This window comes from Erinaceus europaeus, chromosome 1, assembly GCF_950295315.1.
Source record: "Erinaceus europaeus chromosome 1, mEriEur2.1, whole genome shotgun sequence".
Taxonomy (NCBI): domain Eukaryota; kingdom Metazoa; phylum Chordata; class Mammalia; order Eulipotyphla; family Erinaceidae; genus Erinaceus; species Erinaceus europaeus.
In genome coordinates, this window is record NC_080162.1 from 196,705,403 (window position 1) to 196,722,850 (window position 17,448).

General features: G+C 41.2%; 1 protein-coding gene across 4 annotated transcripts in view; it reads left to right on the top strand.

Moving 5' to 3' along the window:
- The window catches only part of FAM135B (family with sequence similarity 135 member B), a 348,640-nt gene that overhangs the window by 320,822 nt on the left and 10,370 nt on the right, over positions 1-17,448 (top strand). For all 4 annotated transcript variants that reach the window (XM_060201007.1, XM_060201008.1, XM_060201011.1 and 1 more), the window contains 5 exons: positions 1,749-3,768; positions 5,848-6,014; positions 10,878-10,969; positions 14,494-14,591; positions 16,602-16,753. In XM_060201007.1, coding sequence (XP_060056990.1) covers positions 1,749-3,768; positions 5,848-6,014; positions 10,878-10,969; positions 14,494-14,591; positions 16,602-16,753 — 2,529 coding nt within the window. The remainder of the gene's footprint in view (positions 1-1,748; positions 3,769-5,847; positions 6,015-10,877; positions 10,970-14,493; positions 14,592-16,601; positions 16,754-17,448) is intronic.

A 17,448-nucleotide genomic window follows, 5' to 3' on the forward strand; every position in this document is an offset into this window, starting at 1 on the left:
CATACTTTCTTTATTTTCCAAATTCTTGTAACTGTAAATGTTGCTATCTGGGTAGAAAATCAGACTTTTCTGTCCCCAAAGCTCTCTTACTATTCTAAAAAAAAAAAAAAAAAAAAAAAAAAAACTTATACAGAAGAGGAATAAATGTTCCACGAAGTAACTAATAAATATGTAAAAGGTAAATCAAGAATTTTATCTGGTGGTCCAGGAGGTGGCACAGTGGCTAAGGCACTAGACTGTCAAGCATGAGGTCCTGAGTTCGATCCCTGGCAGCACATGTACCAGAGTGATGGCTGGTTCTTTCTCTCCTCCTGTCTTTCCCATGAATAAATAAATAAATTATTTTTAAAAAAGAATTTTATCTGAAAAATTTGTGTTTGTGCTGTATAATTCTGACAGAAATTATCTGATGGAGCATAAATCTTGCTGGTTGTAATGGCACAGTCACTAAAAATAATACTGTCAATTCAGATGTCAGTGCAAGTTCATCATACTTCTAACTGGTAAACCAAACCAGAGATATCACAAACTCCACAGATTTAACCATTTACTAGAGGTAGTCATAGAACACAGGAAGGTTTCACACACATTTTTTTTAGTTTTAACTATAAGGATTACAAGTAATGATCACCAAAAACAGACTGAAAACATCTCTTTGCAAGGGTTCCGATCTTAAAGTTCCTATGTTCCCAGAACTGGTCATGTTGGAAGTTCCCTCTACACTGCCTACCAAGAAATATTACTTGGTATTTTACATCCAGATATTTTATTATTAATTATTATTATTATTATTATTATTATTTTCCAGGGTTATTTCTGGGACTCAATGCTGGAACTACAAATCCACTGCTCTTGGTGGTCATTTTTCTTTCTTTTTTTTTTAATTCCATAGAACTAAGAGAGATTAAGAGGGGGAAGGGGAGGTAGAAAGGGATTTAGAAAGAGAGATACCTGCAGACATGCTTTGCCACTTGTGAAGCATCTCCACTGCAGGTGGGGAACTGTGGCTCGAATCCTGATCCTTGCCTGCCGAACTGTGTGTGCTTAACTGGGTGAGCCACCACACAACCCCACATCCAGAGTTTTCATTTGGATTTAATTGTACAGGCAAGATTGATTGGATAACTGGTAACATTACGTTAATTCTGTCCTCCCCAGGACATACTGATATCACCAGGCACAGAGTTCTTATCAACTAATCACATGATTGGTCTTTCTGTCATAATCAGTTCCCATTCTGAATCATTTTCTTAGCATAAGTGATTGAAAACTTCAGCATACCTTCACTGGTTAATAAACTCTCAGGGTCTGCATTGAATAACAAAGACATTTCATTTCGGGGCCCAGAGGTGGTGTACCTGGTTGAGCACAGAAGTTACAATGTGTGAAGAGCCAGGTTCAAGTTCCTGGTCCTCACCTGCAGGTGGAAAGCTTTGCAAGTGTCAAGGCAGTGCTGCAGGTGTCTCTCTGTCTATCTCTATCTCCTCTTCCCTCTTAGTTTCTGGCTGTCTCTATCCAATAAATAAATATAATAAAAATTTAAATGAAATAAACATTATAAAAATAGAAAAAACAAAGACATTCCATTCCCTGGGACAATCCAGAATTTAGAAACTATCACCCAGAAAGCTATGGTAACAAAGGCAGCCAAGCCCTTTAACAATAAAATCAAACATGTGGTATCCAGTGAACATAGATTCCAGAACTTTAACGCATTTTTCTCGCCTCTCTCTCCCCCCCCATTTTAGGCCATAATTTAAATATTCATCCTAATTTTGAGGTCCCCGTGACAAGTACGGCAATAGAGAATGTCAGAGACAAAGAAGAGAATGCTATTGTTAACAAGAAGTCCTCTTTCAGGGAAGGCCTTGTCTCGTCTACCATAAACTCACCCCAGACATACTCTGATGACAAAGTCACTCCATGTTGTGAGCCAGATGAGACTGTAGCCCCACCACTTGATGCAGATGTGCTTTCAGAATCTCAGGTGTATCTGACCATCGGAGAATTCCAAAACAAAACAGAGACTTCTAAAGATGAATCTTGGTCTAGCCAAAAGTCTAATGCTGGAACACATCAAACAGCTGAGATGGACCTTCCCAGAAGGAATCCAGGTTCAGAAGATGGCCAGACCTCAGTGCTGACCTACATTGATGTGAAATCTAGCAATAAAAACTCCTGCAAAGCTGAGCCCACAGTGGTCATTAGTGTTCAGCGTGAAAGTGGGTACTCCGCAGATAACACTCAGTCAGACAGAACTGTGTCAGGTAAAGGTGTAATGGGTAGATGTCATCAAAATGCCAACTCTCCAGAGAAAACAGTGTCCCATGAGTTAAGTAGCCAAGGACAAGGAACTGACCAAGAGAGTAAAATGGTGTTGCAAAGTCTGAAGCTCACCCCTTCTGAGTCCTGTGATCCAATAAGTTCTACTTTGAGGGATCCTTTGGATATTAGGGTTTCCCTGAAGGACTCTCATATAGAGAAACAGGAGGGAATGTCCATGCTTTCTGGAGTCATCAAGAGATCTTCTTCCCTCATCTCTGATTCAGGGATTGAGAGTGAGCCGAGCTCTGTTGGCTGGTCTGAGGCCCGCAGCAAGGCTCTGGAATTACCCAGTGACCGGGAAGTCTTGCACCAGCTGGTGCGAAGACACGCCCTGCACAGGAACTCCTTAGAAGGTGGACACACAGAGAGCAACACCAGCTTGCCAAGTGGGATCCAGGCTTCTCTCACCTCCATTAGCTCTTTGCCTTTTGAAGAGGAGGAGCGAGAGTTGGCACTCACCAAACTGACCAAATCTGTATCTGCTCCCCAAATCAGTAGCCCAGAAGAGTCTGCTGATGATACAGACACCATGCAGCAAGGTGTGGGGGCTCCAGAAGTCTTGGAGGTGAATCTCAAGAGCATAGACCCTCCAAAAGACTACTCTCAACTTCACGGTGACACTATGATCCCTGACTCTAGGATGCAACATTCTTTTGTGGAAGTAGTTTTAGATACAGACCATCAGCAGGGCCATGCATATATAGATATCTCCCAAAGTAAAGAGAATCACTCTGATCCTCAAGAACCCTGTCACCTTGATGGCAGGACTGAAAATCCTCCAGGTATTGAAGCCAAAGGTCTTAATTTAAAAATACCACGGGTCATAGCACTTGAACATCCCAAGAAGAAATCTCTTCCTCGGACAGTCACGGAGACCTCAAAGGCCATGTGCAATGACTTGAATGTGGGAAGAGTAGAGCTTTCCAACAGCAGCACCGCAGATGCTGATAGTACTGCTCACCGTCAGATGCCTGGATCAGGCTGTCCATCAGCTGCTCATCCCCTCAGCCTGGAGTCACTGAGTGAGGAGAGACTCTCACCTGGTATCTTTGATGCCACAGCATTTAGTAAAAAAGTTAATGCCTTCCTGAAGGTTGGGCATGATGCAGGTGCTGTGTGCTCCTCTATGATTTCTTCACTTCCCTCCCAGGTTTTGGGAAACCAAGACCCAAGGGCATGCACGTCCATCACAGCGCCCCACCTCAACCCTACAGAGACCTACACCCGGGACAGCATGAAGACTGTGGAGGTCGTCAACTTATCTGTGTATTGCACTGCCACATGTCTCCCTTTCTCATCTGTACCTAAGGAGACACCAGCCAGGGCTGGATTCTCTTCCAAACAGACCCCATTTCCAATCACTCATCAACCTTTGGGTTCCTTTGGCGTTGTTTCCACCCATTCCAGTAAGGTGGAGGAAGAAGTCAGTGAAAGGATGTTTAGGTGAGCTTGCTGATAACTTATCCTTCAAGGTGTAGCTTTTTAGATTATTTCTCCACATGTCTTTCAATTCCATATAGACTATTTACAACATAGATGTGTATGTTTTATACAACTAAAATAAATTCCAACAAAACATAAAAAGTTTTATACAAATCAAGAATGTAGACTAATGATAAGTAAAAGTTATTAATAAAGCTCAAATGAGAGATATGCAAATTCTTACTTAGCTTTTATTTTCTAATATGATATATCCTTTTCTATGAAAAATATAGGAGTATTCTGTGTAATGTTCAGCTTAACATGTTTCAAATGTCTCTATATTTGTACATTTATTTTCTTCATGATTACAGAATATCTCAGTATACACATACATTGGGCTTTATCAGCCAAATCCTTTAGAGGTGAATTTTAAAACTTGTTTTAAATTTTTATGAAAGCCAACTATCAAGAATGTCACTGTAACTTTAGCTTTACACATTTTTGAGGGTAGTTCTTTAAGAGTCCTTATGGAATAGACAACCATCAGATTTTTGCCCTTTCATGTGGTCTACTGCTCATTTTTTTAAAACTCACTTTTTAAAAATCTTGTTTATTTATTTATTGGATACAGACAGAAATTGAGAGGGAATGGGGATATAGAGAGGAAGAGAGGCAGAGAAGCACCTGCAGCCCTGCTTCACCACTCGCAAAGCTTCCTGCCTTCAGGTGAGGGATGGGGGCTCAAACCTGGGTCCTTGCACAGTTAACGTCTGAGCTCAACCATGTGTGCCACCACCTGGCCTCCTCTACTGCCCATTTTTCAATGACAAAATCCATGTCTTCATCCTTATATTAGACTTGTATTCCTATTGCTCCTTCACCTCTAAGTTATATATTTGAATAAGTGTGATAGAGACTCACTTTATCTAAACATCCTGTCATATTTATTCTTCGGAAGGTGCCAGGTATATAGTGTTCATATTCCCAAGGGTAATTGCACCAGTTGGTAGACTCTGAATCTGAAACTTTTAACAAGCATTCAATAGTTAGTAAGTGTAAATGGCATTCATTTAACAAACACAAAGCAGGTACTGTCCAAGACTTGTCCAGTGTTATCCTGGCATTTATCACATTCAAATTCTACCAGGGAAAGAGAGACGAGAGAAGGAACAAGAGGCAGTAATTGGGTAAGTAGAGTGATTCAGGTGTGTTGTGTGGAGCCAGGAGGAGAGTGACCTAATCTGTTTGTGACAGTAGCTTTGAATAGAGGTGTTGACCATCATCAGCTCTTTAGAGATGAAACTGGAGGAGAGGGGAAAACACAGGAGCTTTCATGTCTGTGACGAGGATTGTGTAGCTGGTGTTGCATCTTTAACTGTTTAGTCTTTCTCAAGCTACATTCTGAGTATTTAGCATACATTACTTCATGAACAAAGCAGCTTTATGAGTGGGATAATAGAGTGTTCCTTTTCCACAAATCAGGCAGACGAACATAGATTAAGTGGTATCCCCACAGCTAGTAAGTGTCAACAGTGAAATTCTGACCACAACAGTCACACTCTATTATAGAGTTCAAGTTCTTAATTACCTCTATGTAAGATAGCCAGCAGAGGACAAAAATAATCAGGTGGGAAAATTCTTTCCAAAAGATAGATTCAGTTGCACTGAGGAAGGGAAGCCAAGCTAAGCAATGTGACTCATGCAGGGAATGATGAAGAATGTGTACTTTGGAACGCTGTGACAAGATGTGGGAGTAACAGCTGAAGTCAAGCCATGGTGGTCTTATAGGACAAGCTAAGTTTGGACAGGGATATAATTTGATGTCTGATTTAGTTCAGGAACCACACAGAAAGCTGCAGGATTTGCTGGTTTCCCCAGGTAATCCCCCCCAGCTCAGAACAAAGTGTCCCTCCATTGCAAACTCTACTCCCCCCGCACCACACACTTAACTTCCCAACCTCCAAGCTCTTATCTTCAGCCTATACAACACAGCAGCTCATTTTTTATAGATGTACATTGCTCCTACATTCCAGCTCTATTCATTGCCCGCTCATCATGGATTATACAGCTTGGCTGGTGATTAACTAGTGTGTTCTCCAGTTTTTATCAGGCCAAAGAGAAATTTAAAAAAGAACTGAAGATTGATGGATTTCTGTACAGTGACTTATCTGTACTAGCTTCTGACATACCATATTTCCCACCAGAGGAAGAGGAAGAAAATTTGGAAGATGGGATTCACCTGGTTGTCTGTGTCCATGGCCTGGATGGTGAGTTCTAATAAAAGTATCCTCAGAATTCTATATACACGTAGTTCATGACACTTATGTATTAATTTCATATCCCTCTGGCTTTATACCAGGTTTTATTTCTGGTGACTTTCTCTGTCTCTGATTTGACCTCAGTGCTTCCCTACATGTTATTCAATTATCCTTATTCCCATCTATGCCTTATGCTTATATAATTATATGTTATATAAATATGTGTTTAAGTTTCATTTTTATTTTTATTTATTTGTTATTGGAGATAGAGAGAAATTGAGGGGGAAGATAGAGAGGGGGAGACAAAGAGATACCTGCAGCCCTGCTTCGCCACTCACGAAACTTCCCCCCTGCAGCTAGAGACCAGTGCGATGAACTCAGGTGTTTGAACACTACAGTGTGTGCACTGAACCAGGTGCACCACTGCCTGCCTCCTTTAATCTTCATATTGAAATTGGAATACATGTTATAGACATTTACTTATAAATGAACATCAAAATATATCACAGGGAGTTGAGCCGTAGTGCAGAGGGTTAAGCGCATGTGGTGCGAAGTGCAAGGACTGGTGTATGGATCCCAGTTCCAGCCCCCGGCTCCCTACCTGCAGAGGGGTCACTTCAAAGGCAGTAAAACAGATTTGCAGGTGTCTGTCTTTCTCTCTCCCTCTCTGTCTTCCCCTCCTCTCTCCATTTCTCTCTGTCTTATCTAACAATGATAGCATGAATAACAATAACAACAACAATAAAGAAAAAAACAAGGGCAACAAAAGGGAAAATAAATATAAAAAAGAATCTACCACAAATGAAATAGCAGAATTACCTGGCTGACATGAAAAGCAACACCTGAAGTAATGACAGTGAAAATAATCTTGCTTAAGCCTAACCAGTCCCCTTGTCAGAAGACTCTTTAGATTTCCTTTTTCCTTCTCTCTAGCAAGGCAACGCAACTGTTGAGCTAGGAAAATGCGGCATGTGCATAGTGTGCTGCTTTGCCTTGTGCGCAGCCCAGGTTCAAGCCCAGCCCTCAGCACATTGAAGGAAACTGGCAGAAGACTAGACAGGAACTTTCTCATCTCACAGTAACTGTATTACTAACACTGAACCTCTGGACAATTCAGTATCATGCCATGCGTGACCAATATGTTACTCATATAGAGTTAAAATGAGTTTCTCTATTTCTTATTACTTATTTACTTTATGAAAGAGAGAGAACAGAGTACTCTAGTTGTGTAATCTAGAGGATAGCTTCTGGGAACGCAGGTATGTGAAGACTGTACTCTAACCACTGAATCACCTCAAAAGCCACATGACCCTCTTTGAAAAATAAGAAATCGATACATTTTTGGTGGAATGGTAGGGTGACACACCATATTAAGTGAGTTTAAATTGTTCACTTAAGAGTTACAGTCTGGTAACATTAAATAAACAATGGCCACATCTGCTAGCACCACAGGCTTCTTGCCCATTACACACATGGAACACAAGGAATAAAGATACAAAACTCTCAACAATGTGTCCTGGAGCTCCGATTCCCCAGAGCTCTGCCCCACTAGAGAAAGAGAGAGACAGGCTGGGAGGAGTATGGATCGACCTGTCAATGCCCATGTTCAGCGGGGAAGTAATTACAGAAGCCAGACCTTCCACTTTCTGCATCTCACAATGACTCTGGGTCCATACTCCCAGAGGGTTAAAGAATAGGAAAGCTATCAGGGGAGGGGATGGGATGTGGAGTTCTGGTGGTGGGAATTGTGTGGAGTTGTACTCCTCTTATCCTTTAGTTTTGTCAGTGTTTCCTATATATATACCTTTACTGTATTCACTAGTATTTGTCAGCAAACTGCTGTCAGTTGCAGCTGTGCCATCTCGGTAAATGGTCATCAAGAAGACAACTGATAATATTCTATATTTCTTTTGAAGGTTACTTCTCAAGTTCACAATACATACATGCAAACTACAGGGTTCATTTGCTCAAATTCTTCATCCAAGCGCATATTTATATAACAGACAGCTGAAGAAATTGGTAACAAGAATATTCACACAGTTTTTAATATTAGGCATAAATTCCAACACTTTTATTATCAGTTTAAATGCTGTAACAGATTATTTTTAAAAAGGTTTTATGTATTTATTAATAAGGAAAGAGAAGAGAGAGAAAGAACCAGACATCACTCTGGTATATGTGCTGCTGGGGATGAAACTCAGGATCTAACTCAGTTTGAGAGTCCAATGCTTTATCCATTTCACCACTTCCCAGGTCACGACAAATAATATTTTAAAATTATCGAAAATTTTCTTTAATTTGGTAGCTGATGGATAATGGGCCACTGTCATTATATCCTTATTTAGAGTCAGTGTGCTAAATAAGTGTCTTAGCTGGAGGAATGACTCAACTGACTGAGAGACAGACTTGCTTATCTGAAGGTTCTGGTTCAACCCTTAGTGCTACATCTACCAGACAGCTACCCTGGCATTCTTTTCATGCTATTCTTTCTTGCAAATGTGTGTGTGTGCATGGGCATGTATATACATATGTACCTATATGTGTGTACATAGTATGTACATATATATCTATACAGCTGTACATATATGACATGAAAGAATCCTTTCTTTTTACTTGATTGGTCAGAGAGAAATTGAGAGAGAAGCATGGAAGGGAGAGAGGGAGAGCATGCAGGGGCGGGGGGGGGGGAGATCTGCAGCTCTGTTTCACTGCTCATGTAAGGTAAGCTACCAGGGACTGGGATACAGTGAAATATTTTTTAAATAATTTTATTAGTGGAAATACTTTATTTTGAGAAAAGGAAATGCAATCTTTTTAAGGTCCATCATATAATATCAGTAGGGGCAATTAAAGAAAAAGAGAATAGCAAAAGGCCAATTTCACTATGAGAAATGAAAAAGAGAACAAATAGAATTAAATCTGATGACACAAATTAGACACGTTTCTTAAAATGATAACACCATTTTCTGACAAGTCAAGTCTCCACCATGGTACCGAGGTGGGCCGTCTGCATGGCTAATGTCTGGATTCTCAGGAATGACCGTTTCTGCGTCTCCACATCTCCCCAGTTCCCTGGGCCACTCACACTGTCCTTTGACAGATTTGGTAGTTGCATAACCTTCTTTATGAACTTGGTTTTAAATTTCGTTCTTATAATTGACTTACTACTTTGTAACTGAAGATACATGGTTAGAAGGCAACATATAAATCTACATGTTCAAATCAGAAAATTCCAACTTCCAGTCCTATAGGAATACATCTCAGCAAAATAAATAAATAAATAAATAAATAAATAAATAAATAAACAAACGAGTGTTAAGATAACATTAAGCATCTATCTCCATGTTCTGCATGAAAATTATGCCTAAAAATTCTTGACTAGCAATTTTATTTCATTACATCATAGCCATTCTCTATAAGATCTGTATTTCAGGAGTGTATTGCCTGGGCTCCCTGAGTCCTTGCTCTTAGAAGCAGCCTCTGATTCTCGGCCTCCCAGCCTCCCAGCCTCTACATTGTTTTGGTTTTGGTTTGCCACCAGGGTTATAGCTGGGGCTCAGTGCCTCTAGGATTCCATCACCTTTCCTAGTGGCATTTCTTTCCTTCTCTCTTACCCACCCTCTCTTTCTTGTTTCTTTTTATTCCGCTCCCCTTCCTTTTCTTCTTCTTCCTTTCCTCTCTCTCTCTCTCTCCTCTCTCAGAGAAAGGAGAGAGAGAGAGAGAGAGCTAGCAGCAGTACTACTCCCTGAGGTTCCTGCCTGAATGTCCTTGTGCCTAGTAACCAGGTAAGCCACCACCTGACTTCAGCAGGGCCACTCTAAAGCTGACCTCTGTGAGTTACATTTCTATGACTCCTTCCCAAGGACAAACCTTAATCTATTATAAATAACCTGATAGGCCTTTGTAGGGAACTTGCTACTTATTTATGAATTTCAGTGCTCAGTAACCTTTGTGTTAAACAAAAAACTAAATGACTTCTGAGTGAAATGTTGTGTTACATCACGTTTAAGTGCTACACTGTGTAAAAGGTTCTGAGTAAACAAAATTGACTAGGGAAAAAAAGGAAGCAAGGTGCTGGGAGACAACTCACCGGTAGAGTACAACATTCCACCTATGAGGACCTGGCTCTAAGCCCCTAGTTACCATATGAGTCCCCACATGGGGGAAGCTTCACCAGTGCCTGAACAGTGCTACAGTGTCTCTCCCCTCCCCTCCCCTTCCCTCTCCTCTCCTCCTCTCCCTTCCTCTCCTCTCCACCTCTCCTCTCCTATCCTACCTTCCTCTCCTCTCCACCTCTCCTCTCCTTCCCTACCTTCCTCTCCTCTCTTCCCCTTCCCTCTCCTTCCCTCCCCTCCCCTCCTGTCCTCCTCTCCCCTCTCCTTCCCCCCCTCCCCTCCTGTCCTCCTCTCTCCTCTCTTCCCCTCCACTCCCCTTCCTCTATTCCCTCATCTCTCTCTATGTGTCTCCCTGTCTCTTTCTCTCGCTCTACACACACATCTTTAAAAATAAAGTGTAAGAATCTGTCAGGATTGGTGGAATTCTGTAGGCATTGAGCCCCAATTATAACAGTGGCGGGGCAAAAAAAAAAAAAAGGAAGGGGGTGTAGGGAAAATCAGTGCATCCACCCTTCTTCTGCTGTACAACTGTGTGCAAGCCACCTATGTAGAGATTGTGTAGATCAGGGACTCTTTCTATGGGGGTGCAACCACTGAAGAAACTCAACTCCATGCTGTTCATGAGGGCAGCATGCAAACAGAATTGTTCTTGTTTTGTTCTTTTTATTAACAAAACTTGAGGGAAAGTGGGGAAAATGGATTGTGCTTCTGGTTTTATATGTCTAACTACAGATCTGAATAAAACTGTTATTTTTAGGAAACAGTGCGGACCTTCGACTAGTAAAGACTTTCATAGAACTGGGACTCCCTGGAGGAAAACTGGACTTCTTAATGTCTGAAAAGAATCAGGTATGGCAGCAAAACAGAGAATTGTGTGTCATGTCTTACGATTATTGATCCTCCTAAAGTTAGCAAGAGCTTTTAAGGATACACAGATAGAAGAGACTAAGAAGCATCACATATGGATCTGGAGAGAGAGGCTTAGTGGCTTTCCTTTGAGAGAATGAGAAGTAAGAAGTGACAACACATGCCAGGTGCCTGTAGACCTCATAGGATATTAGCTTAGTTTATAGATCAGAGTGTAAATAATGTGGTTACATGGGGCTCTGTAATGGGGGAGAGGCATTCATTCACTGATATCTGTGTCAACAATTGAGCTATAATTGGTCCATCAACAGTTAGAGATGAACTTTGGGTCTTTGACATTTCAAGGCAGGTGGGACCCGCTATACGGAAGTGTCCAGATAGATGATCATTTGGAGAATCTATGGCCAAATGTTGGGACTGGGGAGACTTGTTATTGTCCCACCCTCTTGGGACTCGAGAGAGATCAATATCCTAGATAATGAGAGGATCTCACCAGTAATGAAAATGGGAATTTTACATGGAATATTGTATGATGTAATTCTGAGAACCATGTAGTTGTCTAATTTTCACAAGTGTTCTCTATATGTGTTGATAACATATCTCTTTTTAAAAAATTTTTCTTTTTTTTCTCCTTCCTTGCTCTCTTTTCCCTTCTTCGTCTCCTCCTCCTTCTCCTCCTTCTCCTCCTTCTCCTCCTTCTCCTCCTCCTCCTTCTCCACCTCTTCCTCCTTCTCCTCCTCCTCCTCCTCTTCCTTCTCCTCTGGGATTTTTGAGTTTCATTGCTCATGGTCACTGTTTTTCAGATAGAAAGACAACAATAGAGGGAAAGGTACCACATGACTTTGCTCTCCTTCAGTAAGATAGGGTTGGCAGGGAACCTCAGTTGTGAGCATCACAAAGCATGCACACAATGTGAGTACACTATCTTGTGGACCTTCACTATGTCCTTGTTATGGACAATGAAGCCCAAGACTCCAACAGTTGTCCAGGGCTCCATAGTCAGTCTGACCTAGAGAGGACGAGAGCACTGTGGAAAGAATACCTGTGTATTCTCACCCAATATAAGGGCCCAGCATAGTCCATCTCTTAGGGAAGGTAGAGCTTGGGAATTCATGGCATCCAGAGAATGGAGCAGGAAAGTGAGTGAGTGAGTGAGTGAGGGGTTTTCTAACTTGAACTTGTAATTTGTTCTATCAAACTTTTCTTTGTTAGTATTTTGTTTATATTTATTTATTTATTTTTAGTGAGAGAAAGATACACAGAGCAAGACATCAGAATACTGATTAACTCTGGCTTGTGATAATGCTGAAGACTGAACCTGGGACCTCAGGGTCTCAGGCATGAAATTATTTTGCATAACCATTATGCTGTCTCTCCTGTCCTGGAGAGGGTTTCTTAGCATGGAAAATAAGTGTGGGGCCAGGAAGTGGTGCACTGGTTAAGCACACATATTACAGTGTTCAAGGACCCAGCTGCAAGCCTCTGGTCCCCACCTACAGGGGGGAAAGCTTCACGAGTGGTGAAGCAGGACTGCAGGTGTCTTGCTGTCTCTTTCCCTCTCTATCTCCTTTCTCCTCTCAAATTCTGTCTGAACCCAAGAAAAAATAAGTTAAAAATTAAAAGAAAAAGAAAAATGAGTGTTATCAAAAGCTCAAAAAATGCACTTGCTGGGTTTTACATTTCCAGTTGCTCTGATGCAGTCCATAGGATAACAGTATTTGACCACAGACACGACAGAACTGCATTTTGACAGAAGTAACTTAACTGGATGAGTTGACTGTATATGATGATTATATCGTCACCACCTCCTGAAAGCTCTAAATTTTATTTATTTATTTATTTATTTATTTATTTATTTATCTATTTATTTATTTATGTATTGCCTCCAGGGTTATCGCTGGGGCTGAGTGCCTGTACTACAAGTCCACTGCCCATGGATACTATTTTTTCAATTTTTTTTTTTAATAGGACAGAGTGAAATTGAGAGGGGAGAGTAAAACACAGAGAGAGAAAGATAGACACCTGCAGAGCTGCTTCACCACTTGTGAAGTGAACCCCATGTAGGTGGAGAGCTAGGGGGTAGAACTGGGATCCTTTTTCTTCGCACTATGTGTGCTTAACCCGGTATGCTACCACCCAACCCTGAAAGGTCTAAATCTCACAAGCAAAGAGATTTGCACTACGTTTTTTTCTATTATCTTTATTTATTGGACAGAAATAGCCAGAAGTCGAGAGGGAAGAGGGAGAAAGAGAGAAGCAGAGACACACCTACAGTACTGCTTCACCAGTCACAAAGCTTTCTCCCTACAGGTGGGGGCTGGGTGCTTGAACCCAGGTCCTTGAGCATTGTAATATATATGCTCAACCAGGTGCACTACCACCCAGCCCCTTCAGTACATTTCTTTAAAGACATCTTGTTTGAGTAGTTTCTAGTGCCATTTTAAAATCGACTGTGATTTCCAAAACATTTGTATGTAGCAGCACAACTGCTGCTTCATAATCATTACATGCATGTACTAATTTGCATTTAGTTCACAATATATAGATAGTAAAACCAGCTCTAAAATTAGTATTGGGTTCCAACTGGTGAGGAAATTACTCAAGCACTAATCCTGTAAATGGGAAAGTTAGCCCACAACCATACTTCTTGTCCCATGAACACCAAAACTTTGACAAATATTCTTCATCTTTCTGGTACTGTAAGACTCCCTGAATGGCATGGGGACAGTGATCCTAAAGGCCACTCCTCCTCTTTCCTTTTCCCAATTCACCCCAAATCAACTCCTGCTCTCTAGACATGGCCTGATTGCCGGGCTAACTTTGAGGGTGGGAGAGAGAGCCGATCAGGGACTCATGGCTGAGTTGCACGCAATTCAGTCTTTATTCATGTGGAACGCAGCTCAGTCTAAGCTATCTCTAATCACAGTCCTGTCCTTATATATCCTGAGGCAGAAGAGTCAGGTACAAAGAGGATGTGCGTAGCATAGGGGGTGGGGAGAAGGAAAAAGCATGCAAAAAAGTGAGGATTAAACCAATGCCCTGGAGGTAAGGTGGTGCTTAGTTAACAGTGGTTATATAAATAGAATACAGTGTTAAGCAGGGGGGATTAAACCAATGAAACAGAAGGGGTCTTAGAAGCAGAATTTAGAAGCAGACCAACACCTGATGATTAACAGTCTAAATGTTCTATTGAGGAAAAGGTGGAGACTCTAGTCATGTCACTATGTCATTAATCCTTATTAAATCTCCGTGTCAATTTTTAATACATTTCCTCCTTTATGAAGTGAGGATATATTGTCCTCCTCTCTCTTCAGCCACCCCTCTAACAGGTAGTAATTCTTCATTGACCTGGAGTTCCTGGAATAGAGTCTCAGTTCTTGTCCCCATCTGTAAAGCTAGATTGCACAATTTCAAGAAAGACCATAGCACTCAATGAGAGAAGACAGACCTGCGTAGTGTCTAGTGCAGTCATCAGCCCAATAGCTGTTTCTTTTCTGTTGTTCCAGATGGACACATTTGCAGATTTTGACACCATGACGGATCGGTTATTGGATGAAATCATTCAGCACATTCAGCTGTACAACCTCTCCATATCCCGCATTAGGTAAAAGGAAGTCACAGTTAGGGAATGCTCAAGAGGAAGGGATATGCACTTTCAGTTGTTTTCAGTACAAACGTTCTTTTAGTTCCTTCTGTGCACCCTTGGAATATGTTATCTTATGACTCCGTGTGTGTGTGTGTGTGTGTGTGTGTGTGTGATTTACATGATTGTAAAAAAGTGGGATAAGGGGTACAATTCCAAACAGTTCATACTGCCAGAGTTCTATATTCCCTCTCCCCTTAAAAGTTTTCCTATTCTTTATCCATTTGGGAGTATGGACCAAAGATCTCTATGAGGTGCAAAAGGTGGAAGGTCTGTTTTTTGTAATTGCTTCTTCACTGGATATGGGCACTGACAGGTTGATCCATAGTCCCAACCTGTTTCTGTCTTTCCCTAGTGGGGTAGGGCTCTAAGAAAGTGGGATTCAGGGACACATAGGTGAGGTTTTCTGCCCAGGGAAGTCAGGTTGGTATCATAGTAGCATCTGCAACTATGACACTGAATAAAGTAGACTAGTCTCCAAGCAAGTAATTTCCCACACTGTTTGACACATATGTATTTGCCATAATATGCAAACAAAAAATAAATTTCATAGTTAAATATAAATACAATCAAAGTCACACAAAAATTCATAGGTTTGAATTCATGTTCTTCCATAACTTAAGAGTTTGAATCCCAGCTCCATGACGAAGCTCTTTGCAAACTTTCTGAACCTTAGTATTCTTTAAATGAGGTTGCAGAGAGCTTGTGTGGTGATCAGTTACATGACTTAGCTACCCATTAAGCAGGTTTTGGTCAAGATAACTTTGACATGGTTTTTGTGAACTTGAAATATATAGAAACTATAGTGGTGATCCCTTGCTATAAATTATCTGATATAGGCCTCAGTGATAAACTACTACTTTTTTTCATACAAATAAGAATTCAGAAGCCTCAAAGAAAAAAAAAAAGGAAAGCTAGGAGGGGATGGGATAAGGAGATCTGGTGGTAGGAATTGTGTGGAGTTGTACCCCACTTATCCTATGGTTTTGTTAATGTCTCCTTTTTTAAATAAAAAGAATTAAAAAGTTAAAAATAAAAGTAACCCCTCCAGGCATTGCATTTCTGTAATTTTCATTTCAATTGTTTGTCTGTTTTACAAGAAGAAGCACGACTTCCATTAGTAAGCATTTAATTTGTTAATAATGACTTGTTAGATTCATAGGTCTGTGAGTAGTGATGCCACTGAAATAAGTCACGTAGAAAAATGTCGGGGGCTGGGTGGGCAGTGGTGCACCCTGTTAAGTGCACATAGTAAGAAGTGCAAGGATCAGCTCGGGGATCTAGGTTTGAGTCCCTGGCTCCCTGTTTGCAGGGGGCACTCTTCACAAAGGGCAAAACAAGTCTGCAGGTGACTATCTTTCTTCCTCTCATTTTCCCCTTCCTCTCTCAAGTCTCTCTGTCCTATCCAGTCAAATGGAAAAAATGGCCGCCAGGACCAGTGGGCTTGTTGTGCTGGCACCAAACCCCAGTGATAATCCTGAAGGCAAAAGAAAAAAAAAGAAAAGTATCAGATACAGTGTGGCTTGAGAGTGGACAAGTCAATAAATATATAATGCACAAAGGTAAAGTAAAAAAAAAAAAAAGCAGTAGTCAGAAGTACAACTCCATAAGCCAGATGATGGAACTAGAATTTTATCCTGTGAATGATAAGCGTAATGCTCAGATGCCTGTTTCAGAAAGGATTCCCACACAGACAGAGAAGAGAGAGGCTTTGGGGGCATCTCTAATAATACAGTGCAAGCGGCTCATGCTTCTGAACACACTGGACACATGCCACAGTTCATGAAGATTTCACCCCAGGCTCATCACTGTCAGATTTGGAACCATGATTAAGTGCCTCCCGTCCATTCACTTCTCCAGGTTCTTAGTTTCAGTTGAAGGGGGAGGGTATTTATCTTCAGTGTCCCTAGTGCAACCCAGGAAGCTGCCTTCTCACTGCCTTTCCCTTGCACCATTTCTGTTTCTGAACAGCTTCATTGGCCATTCCCTTGGCAACATCATCATTCGATCTGTCCTAACAAGGCCCAGGTTCCGGTATTACCTCAGAAAACTTCATACATTCCTGTCATTGTCTGGACCTCACTTAGGGACCCTGTACAACAACAGCACCCTGGTTAGTACAGGTAAGACTTTTTTTTTTCCTATTTTTTAATTGGATAGGGCAGAGAGAAACTGAGAGGGGAGAGGGAGATGGGGAGAGAAATACACCCAGAGACCTACTTCACCTTCTATCAAGTGTTCCCTCAAAGAAAGGGAGATGGGTTTAAATCCTTGTCATTGGGAACGGTAATGTGTGTGCTTAACTGCGCGCACCACTGCCCAACCTCTCTTCCCCAGGTAAGACTTGATTTTTAATTTTTATTTTATTGGGGAGATGTATTGTCTACAGTGCAGATGTTACATATGTGTAGTTTCTCATCTTCCAGTGAGTTCTCTGTAGTACACTTACCAAAAACATACGTGTAACATCATCGTACAATAAGACCCCAAGGTTCTGTTCCCCTTTCCCCTCTCTCTTTTCTCCAGAGTCCTTTGCTTTGGCTCAACAGACCAAACCCAGTTCAAATTTTGTTTTGTAGTTTCCCTCTCTGTCCTTACTTAAGTTCCACCTATAACAATAAGATCAGTTGGTTATTTGTCCTTCTCTTTTTGGCTTATCTTGCTCAACATGATGTCTTCAAGTTTCTCCAAAGATGATGCAAAAGAGAAGACCTCATCATTTTTAACAATACACACACATACACACACAGATCACAGTTTTAGTCATTCAGTTGTCATTGGACCTCTCTAGGTTGCTGTTGGTCATCATTTATCCTTT